The sequence below is a fragment of the Motacilla alba genome, chromosome Z, assembly GCF_015832195.1.
Source record: "Motacilla alba alba isolate MOTALB_02 chromosome Z, Motacilla_alba_V1.0_pri, whole genome shotgun sequence".
Lineage (NCBI taxonomy): Eukaryota > Metazoa > Chordata > Aves > Passeriformes > Motacillidae > Motacilla > Motacilla alba.
In genome coordinates, this window is record NC_052046.1 from 41,921,758 (window position 1) to 41,941,564 (window position 19,807).

Consider the following 19,807-nt stretch of genomic DNA (forward strand, 5'->3'; position numbering starts at 1 on the left):
GAACTGCAAAACTGGGCTTAGAACTTTCTTTTTATGGTGTTACCAAGAAACACTTTTGCACCTGATCAAGCTGCTATTGTTATGAATGTATTACTTATGAAAGAAGGGGAAGTAGACTTTGGTTGTTGTATATATTTAAAAGGAATGTATCAGTCTGATCTCTGGTTAAATCTGAACTTGCGGAGTTTTGCTCTGGCTGTAACATATTTTGTTTTATAAAAACTTGGGCAGTTTTTTACTCACAAGCACTGCAGATGTTGCTTTCCAGAAAGCGTTGTGAAAGAGCAGATGGAGGCAGGTTTTGAGGAGCAGATTTGCTCTATTGCCTTCAGAAGTGTAGACATAATTCTCAGCATCAACCACAAATAGTCATGCTTCAACTTTGCAAATCAAGTATCATGAGTTAATGTCTGATCTACTGGTCTGTGTTGATTTCACTCTTTATGCCGATGTTTAACAAGTCGTGTGCTATTGTACTCTGAAATCTGTATTTGTAAAGAGAAGGGCAAGAGAAGTTCTTCCAGAAGTCCAGTGGCTGATCTTCATTACTATAGAGAGGCTATTAGAAATCTTTGTTTTGCTTTGATGGTAACATGGAAGCTGTTGAAATTGAAAAGGGTAGTGTGCTGAAACAAAAAATTGATACATCTCAAGTCACAAGGTTATTACTCATTTGAAGTCTCCTTTACATATATATTTCTGTTGACTATTCTCTATTTTTCCACTGGCTATTGCTTTCATTAACATTCTAGTGATCTTAAAGAAGGCTTGAGAGTTCAAAACTGGTGAATGAGATGACTGATGTTAAATCCAGTGTCTTAAGTTCTAACCTTTTTTCTTTTGACATGCATACTTTGAGTTTGTTTGCTTCTAGAGACAAACAGCACATGCATGTGGAAATGCTTACAGACAGACACACAAACTTAGATATGTCATATATATAAACAGTCATCTCTGTATCTCTTAAAAATATCTGCCATTTGGCAGTGGCCACTGCCCTCTACTTCTAATGGCTTCAATGCATTAGGTAAGGTATAAAAAAAAGGTCTGCTGAAACTGGCTCTTTGGTTTCCTAGAATTATGTGCATTGACTGCATTGTAAACTTAAAGGGATTTTTTTTTTTGGTGAAACTTGTCTAGAGTATGCAGTAGTATAGCTAATAATTTGCTGTTGGGACTGAGTGACCCAGCTACTTTGAAACTTCTCTTCCAGTTCCATATGCTGCGTACTGAGATCTTGTCTGCAGCTGAAATATGCTTAAAAGAAAACTGGACTATATATGTGTCTTTAAATCTATGTATATACTTTTTGTGTAAATGTAGGAGCCCTGTGTTTTGGACTGGAGAGAGGTATGCCTTCATTAAGAGCAACAGTGGTAGTTTGTTCAGTTATGTAAAAATACTGGTGATAACAATCCCCACCAAAAGAAGTTAGTCTCTTAAAATGACCTGGATATAACTGCAGTAACTTGTCCTCTTTCTCAAAGTTTTCATGTCAAAGGGGTATTTTGGCTGCTAAGCTGCTAGACAACTGAAAACTGCTGAGCTCTGTGGGTATGTCACAGGTATTGGCTGACGTGCATCTGTGTTGCTGCTTTTGCTTTCAGATGTTACCATGAGTATCAGTTGGAGCACAAGGAGCTATGGTAGTAGGAGTGTTTGGGAGAGCTGGGTCTTGTTTACTTGAGAAAGGTAAGAGTGTGATGGGGTTGTGGGAATTCCTGATGGAATAGAGTGAGAATGGGTGATAACTAGCCAGGCAAGATCACCCAGCAATGAGATGCTTTACCTTACTAAGTCAAAGAGAACATCACAAGCTGAGAATTGGCAACTACAGAGAAGGAAATACTAAATCCACATTGCCTCTGTAGCATGTTACTGAATTAGGAGATATGAAGCAAATTCCAGAGTATAGTTGATTTGTGCAGAACATATAAGACAATATGGAAACTAAAGTAATATTCAGTGGAGAAAGGAGGTTTTGTTGTGATGAGATAACTTTGAACACAAGGTGCCCACCAAAGCTACTCTAATCACTCACCTTCCTCATCTGGATGGTGAAGAAAAAGTGTAACAGAAGGTTCAGCAAGTATGGTCACAGCAAACCAAACTCAGTTCAGAGAAATTAATTTAATTAACTGCCAATGAGAAGCCAGAGATAATGAGAAATAAATACAAACCTTAAAACATCGTTCACCCACCCCTCCCTTCTTCCCAGGTTCAACTTTCAGCTCCAGATTGCTCTTCTCTTCCATTTGAGTGGCTCAGAAAAATGGGGGATAGGGACTGTGGTCTGTTTATCACACTTGTCTCTGCTGCTCCTCCCTCCTCACTTTCTTTCTGTGAAGTCCCTCCCAACTTTTCTAGCATGAGTCCTTCCCATTGCAGTTCTTCATGAACTGCCCTACTATGTCTTCCAGCATGGTTACAGCCTCCTTCAGGCACCTGTTCAGGTGTGGAGTCCTCTGTGGGCTGCAGATGATTTCTGCTGCACCATGGACCTCGGTGGGCTGCAGAGGGATAGCCTGCTTCATCATGGTCTTCAGCACAGGCTGCAGAAGAATTTCTGCTCCAGTGCCTGGAGCAGAATTTTCACTGACCTTGAGGTCTACTTTGCTGCCGTTGCACAGCAGTTTTTTCCCCTTCTTAAGTATGTTCTCTTAGAGATGCACTGGACATCTCTTAGAGATGCACAAGCCCATCACTGTCACCGACAGGCTTGGCCTGGTGACAAGGTGGTTCTGTTTTGGATCTGGCTGCACTGGCTGTTGTGCATAGAGGAAGTTTCTGACATCATCTGACACAGGTTATCCTTTTAGCCAGCCACCAAAACCTTGCCACACAAGATAGTCTGAAAAAAAATCTCTAATTATACACAGAAGTAGTCACTGCAGACAAACATTGCCTGTATGACCTTTGGCTACACAAAGATTTTGATGTCATGATTTTGTCACAGCTCCAAGACAGTTGCTTGAAGAAGGAAACAAACTTCTTTCCATAGGGTGTCCTGGAGCAAGATGAGTTGTATGACGAATTGGGTGAAAAAGCTAATGCAGGGAAGTAGAGTGAATTCAGCATGTTGTATTTTCTGGTTTATGATTGCTTATGACTTAAACAGTTTGCTGCCTAGAAAAGCTCTGCAGCTGAAGAGGGTAATGTAGTTGACCCTAAAGGCAGGTTTTTCTGGGTTTCACATCCTGTACTGTGCATTTAAAATTGAAAGTGAACTGCATTGCAGCCATTATACTGAAAAAAGAAGTATAAATATACAGAAGGAGCTAGATAAAGGCTATGAATCCTACTAGATTACTCGCTTGTCAGAAATAAAGATGCTCTTTGTACTTGTAAGTTTGCTGTTGGGGACAGGTCTGGAATTATTAAAAAAGTAAAATAATGAAATTCCAATTGAAATGCTAAACCTCAACTTTTTGATGTAGATAGAGATTTGTGTATCATGTCTTTTGCTTAGCTTTCTGGGGATTTCAAATTTTCAGCTTAACCTTGGAGGCTTTCAGAAAACTGGGGGGGCTTTGTGGTGGTGTTTATGCATGGGGTTTTGTTTCTTTTGTTTGGTTTGGGTTTTTTTTGTGTGTGTGTCTGTGTGTTGGTTCCCGCCCCTCCCCCCCCCCCCCAATCAGAGAGAAAGCAACTGCAGAACTTACCATGCTTCAGAAATAATCCAGCCATATAAATGGAATAGAAACAGTAGTGTTCAGACTAATCTGTGATTGTCAGTAAAATCTACTTATGACTGACCTGCTGCTTTGCCATTTGATTGAAATTTCTGCACTTTTTCTGTTGTGTTTCTAAATCTGGTACCTAGATTTTTTGAACGTGTTTTTGCAACAATCTTTTAGGTGGATTTTGACTCTCTAATACCCATCTTCTGGTAAAATGTCAATGGCTGTGATGTTCAGAGTAAACTTCAGAAAGCAGGCACATCCATCACAAGAATGGAGGGAGCTTTGATAACGTATTTTCGAGTAAGTACAGAGGTCAGCAAGGTTGTTGACAGGAATAGAGAGTAATAAACTTTACTCATCAATGAAACCATGTTTCTGGAAGAGTGCATGGGTTTATGAGTAAGGAGAAAAGGGAAATCACTTCTGTCCTAGTGCTTGTAAGGAAGTTCTCCTTTCCAAGTAGCACATTTTGCATACCAAGGAAAAACTGGTATTGGAAAACATCAGCTGGTCCTGCTGTAGCTGACCTATCTTGTATTTTGTCCTGTGGTGAAAATGTGCCCATTTCTAGCCTTTCCAAAGTGATCAAAGACATCTGTATTGTTTGAAGAAAATGTTCTGATTTGCGTTTGAAGGGATACATTTTTCATTGGAGTGATTGGGTATGGGGTCTTTTCAGGATCTCTTAGGTAGATTGTTCCCCTGTGAACCTTTCACCGTGGTGATGTGCAGTCTCTTTAAAGAACACCATCTGAACCCATTGCTAGAAGTGCTTCAGTGCTTCTTTTTATTGAGTGTGATACTATGGACCTTTAGGACAAAACAAAGGAACAATGTGAAATCAAGACATGTGCAAGAGCTGGTTTGGTTTGTGGTAGTTTTTTGAGTGTTAGGTTGGCATTGGATGCTTAAGAGAGATGAGGACAGCCTTGGTCTTTTCAGAGTTCATAAAGCATTTGGCTTGTGCATGTATGTTTTCTCTACTTCACGTCACAAAGCTTTGAATCAGGCACCTAGCCTTTTATTAGATATGTAGAATCAATATAAGGAATATCCCAAAAACTCTGTTTCTAGGGTAATAGCTTCGTGTAATCTTAAGGTGCAGCTAGGAGTAGCAGAAGTAGCTGTACATTACCACCTGGCTTCTGACCACCGTACTCCTAAAATGAATGAACGTACTGCTGCAATTTAACACAAGCAGTAGGTGTTAACTGAAGTAAGCCACTTGTCCAGGTTCGCTGGGTGTTCTTACAGATACATACCTACAGTATGTAGGAAATCTGGAAGTATTTCCCTCATTGGTAATGCTCCTCTAACATGGGATCAAGAAAATAAAGCAAAGAGATTACTTCCACTTCTTTTCTGCCTGTGTAGTAACTTCCAGGTGGTATTTGTTTCCTCCTTTCGTCATCCATTTTACCTACTGCAATCAATTTTGATACTCTTTAAAGGGCTACTAGGATATACACAGTAAACACAAATGAGTGCTTTGTAAAAGTAAATAAAGAGTGATGGCATTGATTTTTTTAATTTTTGGCTTTTAAAAAATTTCACCATGTGAAAATAGTGATAGAGTACCAGGTACATATATTTGGGAGCTTGGAAGGAAGAGAAGAGAGTAAACTTCTTTTTTCAGGAAGAAAAGTATTTTTTTCTGTTGAATACAGTTCTACAGTAGTGTAAAGTGAATGAAAAATTTCGCACACACACAAAGGCCTCAATATGCAGATATTTCTTTGAATTTTACCTTCATTTACGTGGTTCAGATTGTTCATGAATTAAAGACAATAACTTATGCACTCTGTAACTCCAATTTCGAGTAATCCTCACAAACCAGAGGACTGAAGCTAGAGACCTCTCACTTTGAGGTACTGATCCTTCCTGCCTGACCCCAAATAATATCGCAAAGTATAAGCTTGCAGGCTGGTAAATGTGAGCCTCAGCTGCTGAATGGAATTTTTACCTGACTCTGCTGTGTGGTTTGCTCATGTAACCCAGTGCTTTCCCCCTTTACAGTAATAGTACAGGGTTGTTGCTTTTTTTCTGGTACTTGATATGCACAAGCAAACATGATGTAAACCATGCACAAGTCATGTAATGCATATTAGACAGCTTTTCTTTCATATCTAGTGAAAAGCAGAAAACCTGAATTGCCCTTATCACTCAGAAGCATGTTATCATTTCACAGAAATGTATTAACCCTGTCATACACAGCTAAGTGTTTCACTGCACTTCCTCCTCCAGATGAACTGTTCATTAAAAACCTTTTTTTTTTTTTTTTTTTTTTTTTGCATCACAGTTATTTTCAACTTATTCATTCTCATAACCTTTTTAGTATGGTTGACATTTTTGGAGAGAAACAATTTCCTGTAAAAACCTAGCGAGTTTCCCATCATAAGGTGTTGCTTCTGTTTTGAAAATAATGTAGGCACATTGGCAGTTAGACAAGTGAGGATCTGTGTCTAGAAATCCAGAGCATAGCAAAGTCATTTGATTCCATGAGAAATAACATTAAATTAAATGGTTTATTGAGGTAAACTACTGATACTTGAATTTTATAATCTGAATTGTGCTTTTCTCTCTCAAAGTGTCTCTTGAAAGAAGATCTGGACCTTGGTCTATTAGGAGCACTAAGCACGGCTTTCAATTTTTCTGAGAGATTGTATTGAGAGCACTTACTTTAGTTGCTGCTCTGTGCTGGGCTCTCTTGAAAGGATATTTTGAAGATGTTATAACATCCCACTATTAGAAGAAGTGGAAATCTTCTAGTATGAGACAGGTTGAGCTTGTGTCTGGCAGGAGCTCTCTCCAGTTCCATTTTTCCCACTGTTAAGTCTTGGCCACACATACCCTTGTTTATTTCCTTGATATTCAGATCCTCATTCCTAGTAATATATCCCTGTATGTTCCAACTTGTTTTACCATCCATAGCCTCTGGGTGTCTTGAGGAAGAAGAGAAACAAAAATATAATTTCCTCCAGAAATTCTTCTCTTTTGACTTTTGTAGCCCTAATGTTATCTGCTATTCTTCCATCTGATTTCAGTTTCCAGGTACCTGAGCCCAGAAGGGTCTGTCATGTGCTAAGTGTTGAGCAATCTAAAGAAATTCAGCCTTCCCTCAGTGCTTGTATACTGCTAGAAATTGACAGCTGATGCTTGGTCATGTTCTAGGAAAATCATAGGGTTGGTATTGGGCTTCTGAACCAGGAAACAACATGGCATGCTTTTTTCTTCATGGTGCAGAATCCTTTTACTTACATTTCTGTTGTGCTTGGAGAGGCTGTATTTTGCAAAGTGCTGCAAACAGATGGTGCAGAAAAGAAAAACCTGTAATCAAGCAGACTACTTTCAGAGTGAGGAGAAAGTGTCATGTTGATTTATCTGACCTGGGGTCAGGAATGTTCTTTTGCCCTGTTGAGGCACTTACTAGTCTTATAGGAACTACTAGGGCTGTGAACAACTGTTTGTCCCCAATAACCACACAATGTCTCCTGAGAAGGACTGCTGTCAATCCTGTTGAGTCCTGTTGATGGTGCCCTGTTCTTTCTTGCAGCTTTACTGATACCACACTAAAGTACTGAAGAGTTTTCCAAAACCTGGAACCTGTCTACAGCTGGACTTAGAAGTCTGGAGGGGAATGTTTGTAGAAGGTGAACAATGGCTTTTGAAGCAAATTGTTCTTGTTTCGTCAGATATCAGCTAGTCCTAAGCCAGTATCTGACAAATACAAGCCAATTGTACCTGTCCCATGATGTTACCAAGCTTCAGGTCCTTGTCAGGCACTTCCAGAAGAGGAAGTTCTACCAGGCATATTGTGTTCAGTGGGCTGGACTTTTTTTGAGGCACAGTGAGTGTTCTTTATCAGGATTCTTTTTGGCAGTATTCTACTTACTCAAGCAATTTAAAAGCCGAAGAATCCAGGTCTGTGTGCTGTCTTCTTGCTTTTCCCCACACCCATCTATTTAATCAGTGTTCTCTAACTAATTACAGGTTCTTAAGAATGCAGTTATCAAGGTACTGGAAAACCCTGAGGTATTTTTCAGTCTTGTTCCATAGGGGAACAGTCTTGTTCTTAAGGGGACTACAGAAGGGAGAAGGCAAAAGGAAGGTTTTGGTCCTACAAGTGTAGCTGGAATGATCTTTCTCCTTGCGTGGATTCTTCTGTAGTTACTGGCACACTGAATTTCATCAGTCACTTTATTCACTCCTCACTTGCTGTTGTTAAATAGTGTCATAATTCTGTTGTATATTTTTCTTCCATTTGACCCTAGGTTGTGCCTGTTGCTGATTTTAATAGATTAGGAAATGACAACTGCTTTGAAATGGATTGCTTTGAAACTTTGAAGGCCTTGTCCATTAATTGCAGATCCATGTTAGACAGATGAGGATAAATACTCCTTAGTTGAACAATTCTGCCCACACTTAATAAAGCATATTTGCCTGTCTGTGGAACTGGCTGGGTCATGTCTTCCACGTTTACTTTACTGGCAGTGTGCTGCTCTGCTTGCTCCTGAATAGAGCATGTCCTGATTCTGGAAGTGTGGAGGCCGTGCCCTGGCAATGGGAACAAAGGTTGCACAGAGTAACTCCCTCTGATTTCAATCATGATTTTGTCTTCTTGATCCTCCTTTCATCTCCTTGAAGGTATTTTTTGGTCCTCTCCCTGTTTTTACTTATGAAGTTACTTAAATGATTTTTCCTCTTTAAAATGATAAGTAACTGGGTCAACAGCCTTGATTTTTAATTGCTATGAATAATTAGGAAGCTTTTTTAGTAACCCATCACTGCTTCTTCAAGATGACTTAGTGAATCTCCCGATCTCTCCATCCACTTTCTGGGAATGTGTTCACTCCACATTCCACTGCTGGGATTGCCTTTTTTCCATGTCATTCCTAAGAGATATCTTAATAGAAAATCTTGCTGTTAAGCCAGAGGGTACAAAGTTGTAATTGCACTAGAATGGGATGAAGTTCAGAAGATCTTATAAAACCCCCACAAATCTAGTGTTTTTTTTAGGGAGTGCTTCCAGCTGTTTACTGTATTCCAATTTGAGATTGTGTTTTTGCACCTGCTTGAGAAGTCTGGGTTCTGTCCACTAGCTAAATCAACTTGTTGCTTCCTTGAAATTAGCAGTACCAAAAAGTATGCCTCATGTCTGCTTTGTTTGTGTTCTAATTAGAGAACAGAAGGGTAAAGTAACTGTAAATTTCTAAAGTAAGATTTGAGCAATGCAATTGAGGAAGAAGTCTCCTGAATATAACTGACTAGTAGTAGTATTACTACTACTATTAGTTATTAGTAGTACTACTAGTAGTTAGTAATACTACTAACTGGTAGTAGTACACGTAGGACAGTCTCTCTGTTCTTAGAAGTTTGTTTTTCAGAGGCAAAGTGAACTATGTTATGAAAACGTTCCTATGTTATATATGTATCATGTAAATGTATTGACTTCTCATTGAGGTAGTGTCACAAAACGAGTGGACTAAGCTTGTATGGGCTTTTGCAGTAGTTCACATGCTGGAGGCAGTAGTTATATTTTGCATGGGCAGTTGAGCTGGTGGGAAGAGAAAAGGCAGAATGATTCTCCCTAGGGAGTTGTTGTACTTCATGTGCCAGCCATGTCCTTCATGTTTTCCAAATAAGCTTTGATTGGAGTTCTAAGCTTTCTGATACATAACATCTGCTTGCTGTCCAACTTAAGAAGCAAGTGAATATTTGAGTCTTCTGATGGATGAGGAAGCTGAAGTGTTCTCTCTGGTTAGCATTAACACTTTCAGTTAAAAAGAAGTCTTTGGTGAGATGTACATTGTCATTAGCATGCTAGTTGGTCTAGGTTATTGGTTAGACCTTTAACTTCATGTTGTCAGTCTTGTATTATTTGGGAATATACCTCAGGTACAAAGGAAGATAAGTGAAATAAATTTTAAAACTGCTGCAGTGAGAGAAATGGATGTTTAGCTATTTCTGTACAATGGTATAGCAGATCTAGTCATAGAAGCAAAGAATTGTTGCACATTTGGGGTTAAGAGAGAAGGAAAAATGAACAGGTAAAGCAGTTATGTGTGAACCATATGTGCTTAAAGATTGAGCTTCCAAGAATACTCAGAAAACTTGTGTTGTGTGGTTTAATTTCAGCTACGGCCCTGAAAACATAGGATAACTTTTCTGTTTCTCCATTCTGAGTTAGAAAAGACTTTTTAATCATCACAGTTCAGCTCCTCAGTGTTCAGGCAGCTACCTGAAGTGTTTCCACTGCTGTTTTTCTCCTGTGAGCAACATGTGCAGCTTCCTGTCCCTGTAAAGTCTTAAGTTTTAAAATATCTTCTGTAAATTAGGGAACAGCCGGTTAAATATTCTGATGGGGGATTATCCCAAAAATTACTGTAATAGTTGTTATGTAATATTGAAAAATATACTTCTATGATCACTGTTTCATGTGATATATACTTAGTGCTTTTTCCAGTTTTTCCTGTGTGAAAGATCCTTCTGGGTAGTTTCTTTTAGAAGTTTTGTAAAATTGCCCTCCTTAACTTACATTATGCCCCTTGAACTTTTGCCTTCTCTTTCAGTGTGTCTTTCCTGTAGTCTTCAGAGATATTATTCCTTGTCTGATCACTGTCTTTCATACTGTTATGTAAACCTATGACTTCACATTTTTAGGCTTAAGTTTTGTGTCCTCCAGTTACCTCTTCTCTACGTTAAAACATACTGGCCTGTTTATGATCTCTTCATGTCCTGATCATTCTCCATGCCATTGTGCTGTCTGCTGGCTTTGAGCATAACCTTTGATTCTTGCTGCTCTGGATCTGCCTCCTTTACAAATTCAGCTCTCCTCTAATCTTCACACCTCAGTCACTGAAAGCTGGAGAAGGAGAGAAATATATTAATGTGGAACTAAAATATGCTGTGTGTTGCTGCTATCAGCTTACTCTCTCCTAACCTTTTAAGCCTTGCTCTGGCATCACCTTTGTAGCCTCCTAGTGAATGTGGTAAGCTGTTGCCCTCAGCAAGCCTAGCTTCAGGTAGCAGACTTTGTGTAGCAGAGGTGTGCTGCACTGAACACTAAGCAAATAACCTGTTACAAAAACAAGTGCTCATCCCAGTACCTTGATAATTAGCTTCATTAAGTGTACAGTTTTTCCATGTTCCTATTTCTTGTCACATACATGCCAGAATTAATTGATTGTGCATTGTTAAAGTGGTGGATTTAGAACTTTTACTCAGCAAGTTTCTCCCAGATGATGCCTTTTTTAGGAAAGAGTTAGGGCATAGTCATTTCTAGTTCTTGCATTGAACTTTTCTAAGTTAGCTTTTAAATTGAGCATGTTTTCTAAATTCATGGCTTTTGATGTTTGAATGTGTGTAGTTGGAGAGCTAACTGTTCTTTTATTGTACGTTTCTTTTCCTCTGGTATACTACCTCCTACTGAGGATAAAAATGCCTTTTTATATTTTGATGTTGCAACTAAGAAGGTTGCAAATGCACATTGAAAAATAACAAAAAATTTTTAAAAAAGGTATTTTCTTCCTTGTTCTCCAAATAGGCAGACAGCAGTATGATTTTGTAATTTCACTTTCTTTGGTCTCAATGTATTCTTGCCCTAAATCAAGTGGACTATATATTATGTTCTTGCATCCTCATTTGTGGGTTGCATGCTATGTGGAGAAGTGGCCAAAATAGCTGAAATTTAAAGGAAAAAGGGAACTGTGTTCCCTTCTGTTATGACAGCTCTGGTTGTGGGATTGAGGATTAGAGGCAGTGAGCTGAAACTGAAACATAGGAGCTTCCTTCTGAACATCAGGAAATGGAGAGAGGGACTGTACATTGGGACAAGTTGTCCAGGGAGATTTTGGAGTCTTCCGGGTTGGAGATACTCATCTGGACATTGTGGTGAGCAACCTGCTCTGGGTAGTCCAGCTTGAGCAAGGAGGTTGGACAGGATGACTGCCTCCAGTGGTCCCTTCCATTTCCAACCTCAGCTATTCTGTGATTCTTTATCTTTTTCACAGCAGACTTGTTTGCACAGTAATCAGCAATGATGCCAGATTATTTCTTCCACATTAAAAAAGCTGTCAACATTTTTCTCTGAAGCATGAAATGGGAAATTCCTACCTCCAAAAAGTGTTATTTTTCTTCCAGAAGTGCTTTCTTTTCTAATACTTGGAAGTGATTTTTGAGGCCTTTCAAATTAAAACATTTTACCAGAAATTGATTTATACGAACTTCAGAAGGTAAAAATCAAATATTTGTTAAGTTTCAGTTGTGGGCTGTAGATGAAAGTCAGTTTGGGTAGATTATCCCAGCTTCTGTTTTAGAGAAGGCATCTTCCCATAGTAAACTCTTTGAAGGAGAGGGACACCTGAAGCAAGTACCCAGTTATGCTAAAGCATTTGTACCTTAGTAATATATTTGGCAAATCTAAACATTAATGTTTTTTTAGAATGTCACCTGTTGCTCTAATTTTGAATTTAAATAAGAATTGATAACTTTTCAGAGACCAGAAATACTGTTTCTGACTGTTTTGTAACATACCAGATGAAGGAAGGTGAGAGGTATTCTTTGACTGAACAGCTTTGATTTGAATTTGTTATCCTGTTCATAACTTTTCATGTTGCTGAGAAGCATAAGCCCTTGAAAGATTTGTCAGTAAGCAAGTGTAGTCTAACTTGTAACCCACTGAGAAAATTCCTACTTCATGAAGAGAAAAGAAGTGACACAAGGTTTCGTACAGTGAGAGTGAGAGCTACTTCTCTGGGACAACAGCAGCCCTCCCAGAAACCCTTTTTAGCTGGCTCAAAAAAAAAACCCCAAAGCAATAACCCAAACAAACAAACAAAAACACAAACAAAAAACCCAAACAAAAGGCCCCCAAACAAACAAAAAAACCCCAAAACAAATCAGCTGGCTTTATTGCAGAAACATCTTGTTTTGTTATGACAGTCTTTTTGAGGGCAAGGTCATATGCTTGTTTTCCCATTGAGACGATAAGGTCTTAAAGCTCTTTAGTTTTATGTGTGAATAAAAGGAGATTTTAGGAAGAAGGAAAAAAAGAAAAGTTATTTGAAAAATTAGGTATTTCTTATGAATCTGTAAAGTGAAAATCCATATTCTGCCTCTGGAGTGCCAAATAGATGAGGTGGTCCAACCATGGCACACATTCAGATGTGTCAGCAGTAAAAATTGCTGATAATTGAAAGTCTGTTCATGTATTCTTTAATTAAGTGCTGAGGCAGTACTTTACCTTGCAAGAACATTCCCCTTCAATATGAAAGAAGAGCTGCCATAAAAAAAGATCATGTCATTCCAGAGTAATGCACAAGACAAAAAGATCTGTGGAACAACTTTACCGTTACTTCTCCATGTAGCTTTTGTTAAGTACTGCATGAATGAATTTTAGGTTTTAGCAGCAAAAATTACTGGGAGTAGGGGGGTGGGCTGGCAGTTTGTGAAGCAGTTTGCCATCTGGAGGTGGTATAAGCAATCTGCTCACCCGGGCTTTCATACAGAAATGAACTCTGGACATTTTTTCAGTAGACACTGGCAAAAGAACAGCTAGACTAAAGTGGTAACTGGTTTGGTAACTGGCCATTGCAGCTACTCTGACTATGAAAGTTGTTCAGAAAACATGAGGAGAGAACAGGGGATTTTTTTGTGTGTATGGTTGTTGGACTTTTGCTTCTTTGCTCCAACTTTCTGGTATTGTCTAACCTGTGTAATCAAATGTTGGTGAAGGTAGAATTTATGTTAGAAGTAATCCAAAGCATTTTATTCTTCTTAGGAAACAAATATTTGTGTTTTGCAACAGCTTTTTGAAGGTTTGTATCAAACTGCTCACTTACTGCAGCAAAAATTGAGCAGACTGACATGGTTCATTATTCTGTTGTATTGGTATTTTCTTTGCGCTCTTTAACAACATGCCACCAAAATTCTGCATCAACGGTTAAGGAATATTAGTTGGCTTTTGGATAAACTGGAGCTCCAGCTTAGTGTAGTGACAAAGGCTTGACTGAGCTCACTTTAGACTCCTCCCTGCATTTTTCCTGACCATATACATGTCACATACATGATTGTTTGATTTGCCAGGAGCAGTTAATGTTTCTAATGGCCAGGGTCTTCCTTTGCATGGTAGATTCACTGACAGATTTACCAAGCTAAGGAATTGCCAGCAGCCCTGAAGGTTTGTACACTGCAGCTGATGTTCAGTGACTGACTACTGCCGTGGAATAGCAGCTTTTAGTGCTGTGTGTGTATTTTTATATTTAAAAGGATTTAAAGTTATTTGTACAGCATTTTATTGCTCTTTACCTACACAGACTCCACTTCTTTCAGTGAAGAGTCTCTGCATTTTATTAGAAAATGTTATTCTAATATCTGAAGCACTTAGGAAGCATTGGTGAATGTGAAAAACACCAGTAAGGGTTGCATTACTGTAGAGATGCTTATGATACTAGTCTGTGTCAGGGAAAAGCGTTTTCTAGTGCTCTAAATTTTTATCAAAGTGAAAGAGACTCTCCAAACAACCTAGGGGGCTGCCAGTTTAGCATTAAAACACAAGCACAGAAATTCTTGGTGTTTCCCTAGCGGTAAAACAGCACTCACTGAAACATTGTCAAAACCAAATGATCCAAATGATTTTGAATGATGGGCAGATTTCAATTTAAATAATGCTGAGCTTTTCCTAGGCTGCTCTACTTCTAATCCTCAATTATGATTAATGTTTTCTTGTCTTTAATGCCCTTCTGCTTTCCGTCAGCCTAAGCAGCTGACTTCAGTAACTGATTTCTATTGTCTCTCAAATAATATGTAGGGCTTTCTTTCTATGTCAGGTGCACTGTTTTGCAACTCTTAAAACCTTTGGATTTTTTGTTGAAGTCCTTTCTCTCTCTCTCTCTCTCTCTATCTCTCTTTCTCTCTTTCTCTCTTTCTCTCTCTCTTGCTCTCTCTCTCTCTCTCCCCCCCCCTCCCTCCCTCCCTCCCTCTTCCTCCCTCTTCCTCCGCTACCCATCCCATCTGCCCCTCCCCTCTTCAGATTACTGTTTTCTACTTGGCAGAAAACAGGAAAATCTTCAAATAATTTAAATCTTAACTATGTGAACTCTTCAGAAGCTGGTAACTGTCCCATGGGTTTATTAAGTTTGTGTGTTGTTCTTATTGATTAGAAGTCTTGGTTTTTATTATCAGTTTGCCCTATGAGGAAAAAACACATTTAAAAGAAAGATCCATGGAAGTTTGAAGAAGCTGAGCTCAATCACATGTCTTTTTCAAAATTGTTTAAAAGTTAAGTATGCTTGACAGTAGTAGCTATGTAAATCAAAAGACTGTTGATTTGTCTTTGGAGATCATGCAAACCAAAAACTAGAAGAAGTCAAGTGTGTGTTTCTTGTACCAGTTTTGGCTTGTACAGGGAGTTCTCTCTCATTACAAAGCAGTTAAATTAGCAACCTACCTGGGACTGTAGACCTGTTGGTAAAGCTGTGGTACTTCACTGGACAGTTTTAAATATTCCCAAAGTGCTCCATAAAGCAACTTGAGTTACTTTAAGCCTGCATTCTAGATGTGTGCAGTGTGAGAGGGGATTAAATGACTGAACCCTGCTGTCCAGCGCTGTGAGTGAATTCCTTGCAATGTCTGCTGGCTAAAAGCAGACATTCACTCTTCTAAATGCAGACGATAAAACTAATGCAGAGCAAGATCATATTAAAGGTCTGCATGACACACCAAGAGAAGATATCCTGCAATACCAACAAACATGGATTCTGTGAAATTGTCAGAGGAACTGGCTTAGAAGTTACAAGGCAGTGGTGGGGAGTCTCCTTAGCAAAATTTTTTTACTACAAGTTTATTACAAATTTACTTATATGATCAGACAAGTCTCATAAAACATTTACAGCTTTCCTTTCACCTTGGCTGGAGAATGAGTGCATTCTCTCCCTGTGATACGGCTCTTTAATTAGTTAAGGAAAGAAACAGAACAGCACAATAGGCCCCATTTTGAAAGACATAAACTACCTTGTTCTAAGTGGGATAAAGTCTCTTGAAGCCGTTTTTGGGTACATTAAGTAGGAGGTTTTATCAAGCTGATTATCTTCTGTGATGAAATGGCAAGATCTATGAATGATGGGAGAGTAGAGGCTGTCATCCGCCTTGATTCTTAGCAAGGCTTTTGCTGTGGTCTCCAGTGGCATCATTGCACCCAAGTTGGGATGGTAAAGTCTGGATAAATGAAAAACTACTAGATGAGGGTAACAAAGACAGTGAAGGTCCTTGAAGGAAGCTGTATGAAGAATGACTGAGGTTGCTTTGTCTGTTCAGATTGAAGAAAAGACTGAGGGGTGACCTCATTGCAGTTACAACTTCCTCATGAGGAGAAGAGGAGGGACAGGCACTGATAATCTCTCTGTAGTGACCTGTGAAGGAACCCAAGGTAATGGCCTGAAGTTCTGTCAGGGGGAGGTTTAGGTTGGATATTGGACAAAATTTCTTCACTCAGTGGATGGCTGTGCACTGGAACCAGCTCCCCCAGAGAAGTCAAGACAGCACCAAGCCTGAGAGAGTTCAAGAAAAACTGAGACAATGCTCTTGGGCATGTGGAGTGACTCTTGGGGATGTCCTGTGCAGGGCCAGGAGTTGGACAGTTGGACTCAGTTATCTGATTTGATTCCTCCCAAATCAGCATATTCTGTAATTCTTTGATCTGTGACTCTGTATGTGAAAAACTTGGTTTTATGTTTGAGCTTGGGAAGTAGTAGTTAGTGAGTAATACTGCTGGCCTCCAGATAATAATATTACGGGTGTCTATCCTAAAATCTTTTTAATGTCTTCACTTTTCCTTGTTCAGCTGTTGATCATGCACATCACTAAAATCTGTGAATGACTCCAGTCTGGATTTCTAGTTTATATACTTGAAGTAAGGGCTGCTGTCCAGAACAATCTAGACAGGCTAGAAGAGTGTACCACCAGGCATGTTGTATAATTGAACAGTGACATGGGCAGTAGGAGATGCTGTTTGCCTCAGACAGGAGCTGACTGGCTGGGGAATTGCTCTGCTGAGAAGCTCTTAGAGATCCTGGGTGACAGTGGCCATGCATGAACAGAGTGTGCTCTGCAGCTGATAAAAGCTAGCAGCACCCTGGCTGGATCAACAGGAGCATAACAAGGAAATCAGATAAAGTGATTCCTCTTTAGTTGTCCCTTGTTAAATTGCATGTGGAATGCTGCATCCACTTTTGATGCCCCAGTATGAGTAAAAATGATGCAGAACTGGACTGAGCTCAGTAGAGGACTATGAAGCACCACCACCCCAGAATCTGGGGTGTGTGCGCTCCAAGGAGAGGCTGAGGGACAGGGGTTTGTTTGGCATGGAGGAAAGACAACTGTAGAGCAGTGATTTGTAGTAATAGTCTGCTTACATCTATAAAGAAGTTGCCTACAATATAGGTACAGACTGTACTTGGATATAGAGCAGGAGAATGAGAGAGTGGTCATTAAGTGAATCAGATAGTATGTTGAATACCATGAACTATTTTTAATAACAGCTTTTTATGCTATTTTTGGAAAATTTGTTATTATTTTTAATAGTGGCATTTCATACATTGTTGTCCTTAAAGGAGTGTGGCAAGTTTTACAATACCACATGTTTGCTTGGGATAATGTAGCTTATTCTGGAGTAGATGGCCTCCTTAGTTAGCCAAAAGTAAGCTCTTTCATTGTACACAGATCAGAAAAGCATTGATGTTGGAAGGCATGTTTTGAGATCATGTAGTCCAACCTCTTTGCTGAAGCAGGGTCATGTAGAACACATTGGCCAGGACAGTGTCCTGAACTTGGATTCTTTTTAATATCTCCAGATCCTGAAAATGATTTTAGGATAGATGCTATTGTAAATTTTTATATGAAGACAGGGCCTCTCTGTGACAGCGCAACTCAGGTGGAAAAAAACTACATAAGAGTCAAGTAGTCCAAATAAGTTCAGTCAGCGTTACGAAAAAAAGCAAACAAAAACCCAACAAAACCCAACAACAAAAAAGCCCCCCCCAAAAAACCACAATGCCCTCTAAAGCAAACAACCAATAATACCCCAGAACAAACACAACCAAAAATCCCCAAATAACACCCCTTCCTGAATTCATATGTCACTTCTTCGTGAAAAGAGCCTGAGAAAGGGTAGCTTTTTTGCCCAAATTGCACTACTGCTAAGACTTTTATACTCTTTTCAATTTGTTTTTAAGCATGTGTATCCTTTGTTGTGGTATATTGACAGAATGCAGATGTTGCTTCTCTGACCTTTACAAATTGTGTTTATTTGCACTATTTCTATGAACTGTAATCATGAACTGTTATGTGTAACATTTAAAATTGACAAGTTTAGAAAACAGTTTGGAGAATTTGGAGTGTTTTTTCTAAATTGTTAACTTCATGTATGTGATGACAAGTGATGTATGGAGTCTTATTTTTTAATACTTTCATCTACTTCCTCAGATCTTTTCCCGTGATCTCTTTGTGTGTTTCTTTCATGTATCATTTGAGCAAGGAGAATGATGTTTTTTTGCTTACATGTACAGTTACAAACCCACTCAGCAGCTGGTGTAGATACCCACATAAAAACTAACAGTGTTTTTCACTAATTTTTTCTCCAATTCTGAGCACATTTGGCCTAGTTTTTTTTTTTTAATTGCTTGAATGTTCTGTCTTGAGGTATGATCTATGAGTTTTAATAGCCAAAATGCATTTAACTGTTGAAAAGACAGAGAGTCAAACTTCCTTGCTATTTCTCTACCTACAGAGCTAGCGAAATGTGTAGCTTTGTGCTTAACTTAGACAAAAGGGATGCTGACCCTAGTGTACAGATCTCACTGACATTTTCTAGGCTTGATAAAGGAATTATAAAGAACTGCAGTGTGCCTGAGTGCTATCTGAGTTGTGTGTCAAGTGTGGGTTCCATTGCAGGCACATTTACTGATGTTATCAGCCTACCTACCAACAGGTGCCTGCCAGCAGAGAGGCTGCTGCTTATATACGCAGCAGGGAGCATTGTGAGGGCTCTGAACCCTTAGACACTTCAATGGCAATTGCAGGAGGACATTTTTCACCTGAGGAGACTAAATAAATGTGGCATAGCTTTCTAAATGGAGGCTATGTATATACTTACTTGAAGGCTGTTGGGATGAGAAAAGAGAGTTTGAATTAGGTTATTCCCAATGTAGCTTAAGATCATGCAGTTCCAACCCTACTGTGAATAGAGACAACTTCTGCCAGACCAGGTTGCTCAGAGCTCCATCCAGCTTGGCCTTGAATAGGGATGGGGCATCCCCAACTTTTCTGGGCATACTGTGCGTCATCACCCTCACAGTAAAGAATTTCTTTCTAATGTTTCATCTAAACGTGCTGCCTTTCAATTTCAAGGTGTTGGCCTTTGTTCTGTCATTACACGTATTCGTAAATAGTCTCTTTCCATCTGTCTTGAAGACTCTTTTCAGGTGCTGGAAGACTGCAAACAGGTCATCCTTAAGCCTTCCCTTTCCCAGCAGAACAATTCCAATTCTTTCAGCCTTTCAGAAAGAAATGCGAGTATTCTCTTCTGATTGTAGAAGGTGGAAGGAATTAGGGTGTGATTTAGTAATGGTGCTGCATTCACTTACTTTGTTTTATCTGTTTCATTTATTAACATAGGAAGGAACTTCCAGAACTGAATCCTCAAGAGAGTATCTTAGAAATAAACCTGGTAACAAAATTATTGTTACAGATGTTTCTTCAGGCTCCTGTCACATGCTAGATGGTCTTTTAGACTAGTACTGAGAGACAAAACTACTGCAAGGTGCTGGTGTAGCTTTTTCAGTGCATTTCTGCATCTGGACATAATCTGTCTGACTGCCCTTTGTTTGTCTGTATCCTGCATTCAGTTGTGTTTCTGTCCTGGTGTTTTAGCTATGTTCTCATGATTCCTTGCTTACTTGGGAGTTGGGCTGTGCTCTGTGTGTGTGTGTGTGTGTGTGTGTAGCTTTCAATCTTGCTTTTCCTGCTGAATAGAATACTGGTAAGCTATGCAGTGAAGATGTCTTTGGATTGTCTTTGGCTAAGGGAAACTTGGAAGAACTGAAAACCTAGAAAAACGATTCTGAATACTG

The 19,807-nt window shown here is 39.2% G+C and overlaps 1 protein-coding gene across 3 annotated transcripts in view; it reads left to right on the forward strand.

The window, feature by feature from the left end:
• Window positions 1-19,807, forward strand: part of RNF38 (ring finger protein 38) — a 114,909-nt gene that overhangs the window by 18,360 nt on the left and 76,742 nt on the right. The window contains exon 2 of one of the 3 annotated variants that reach the window (XM_038124539.1): window positions 1,608-1,692. The exons of 1 other annotated variant lie outside the window; for it this stretch is intronic. In XM_038124539.1, the coding sequence (XP_037980467.1) occupies window positions 1,644-1,692 (49 nt within the window). In that variant the 5' untranslated portion in view covers window positions 1,608-1,643. Of the gene's footprint in view, window positions 1-1,607; window positions 3,984-19,807 lie in introns of all 3 variants that reach the window. One more of the 3 variants, XM_038124540.1, reaches the window with a different exon arrangement.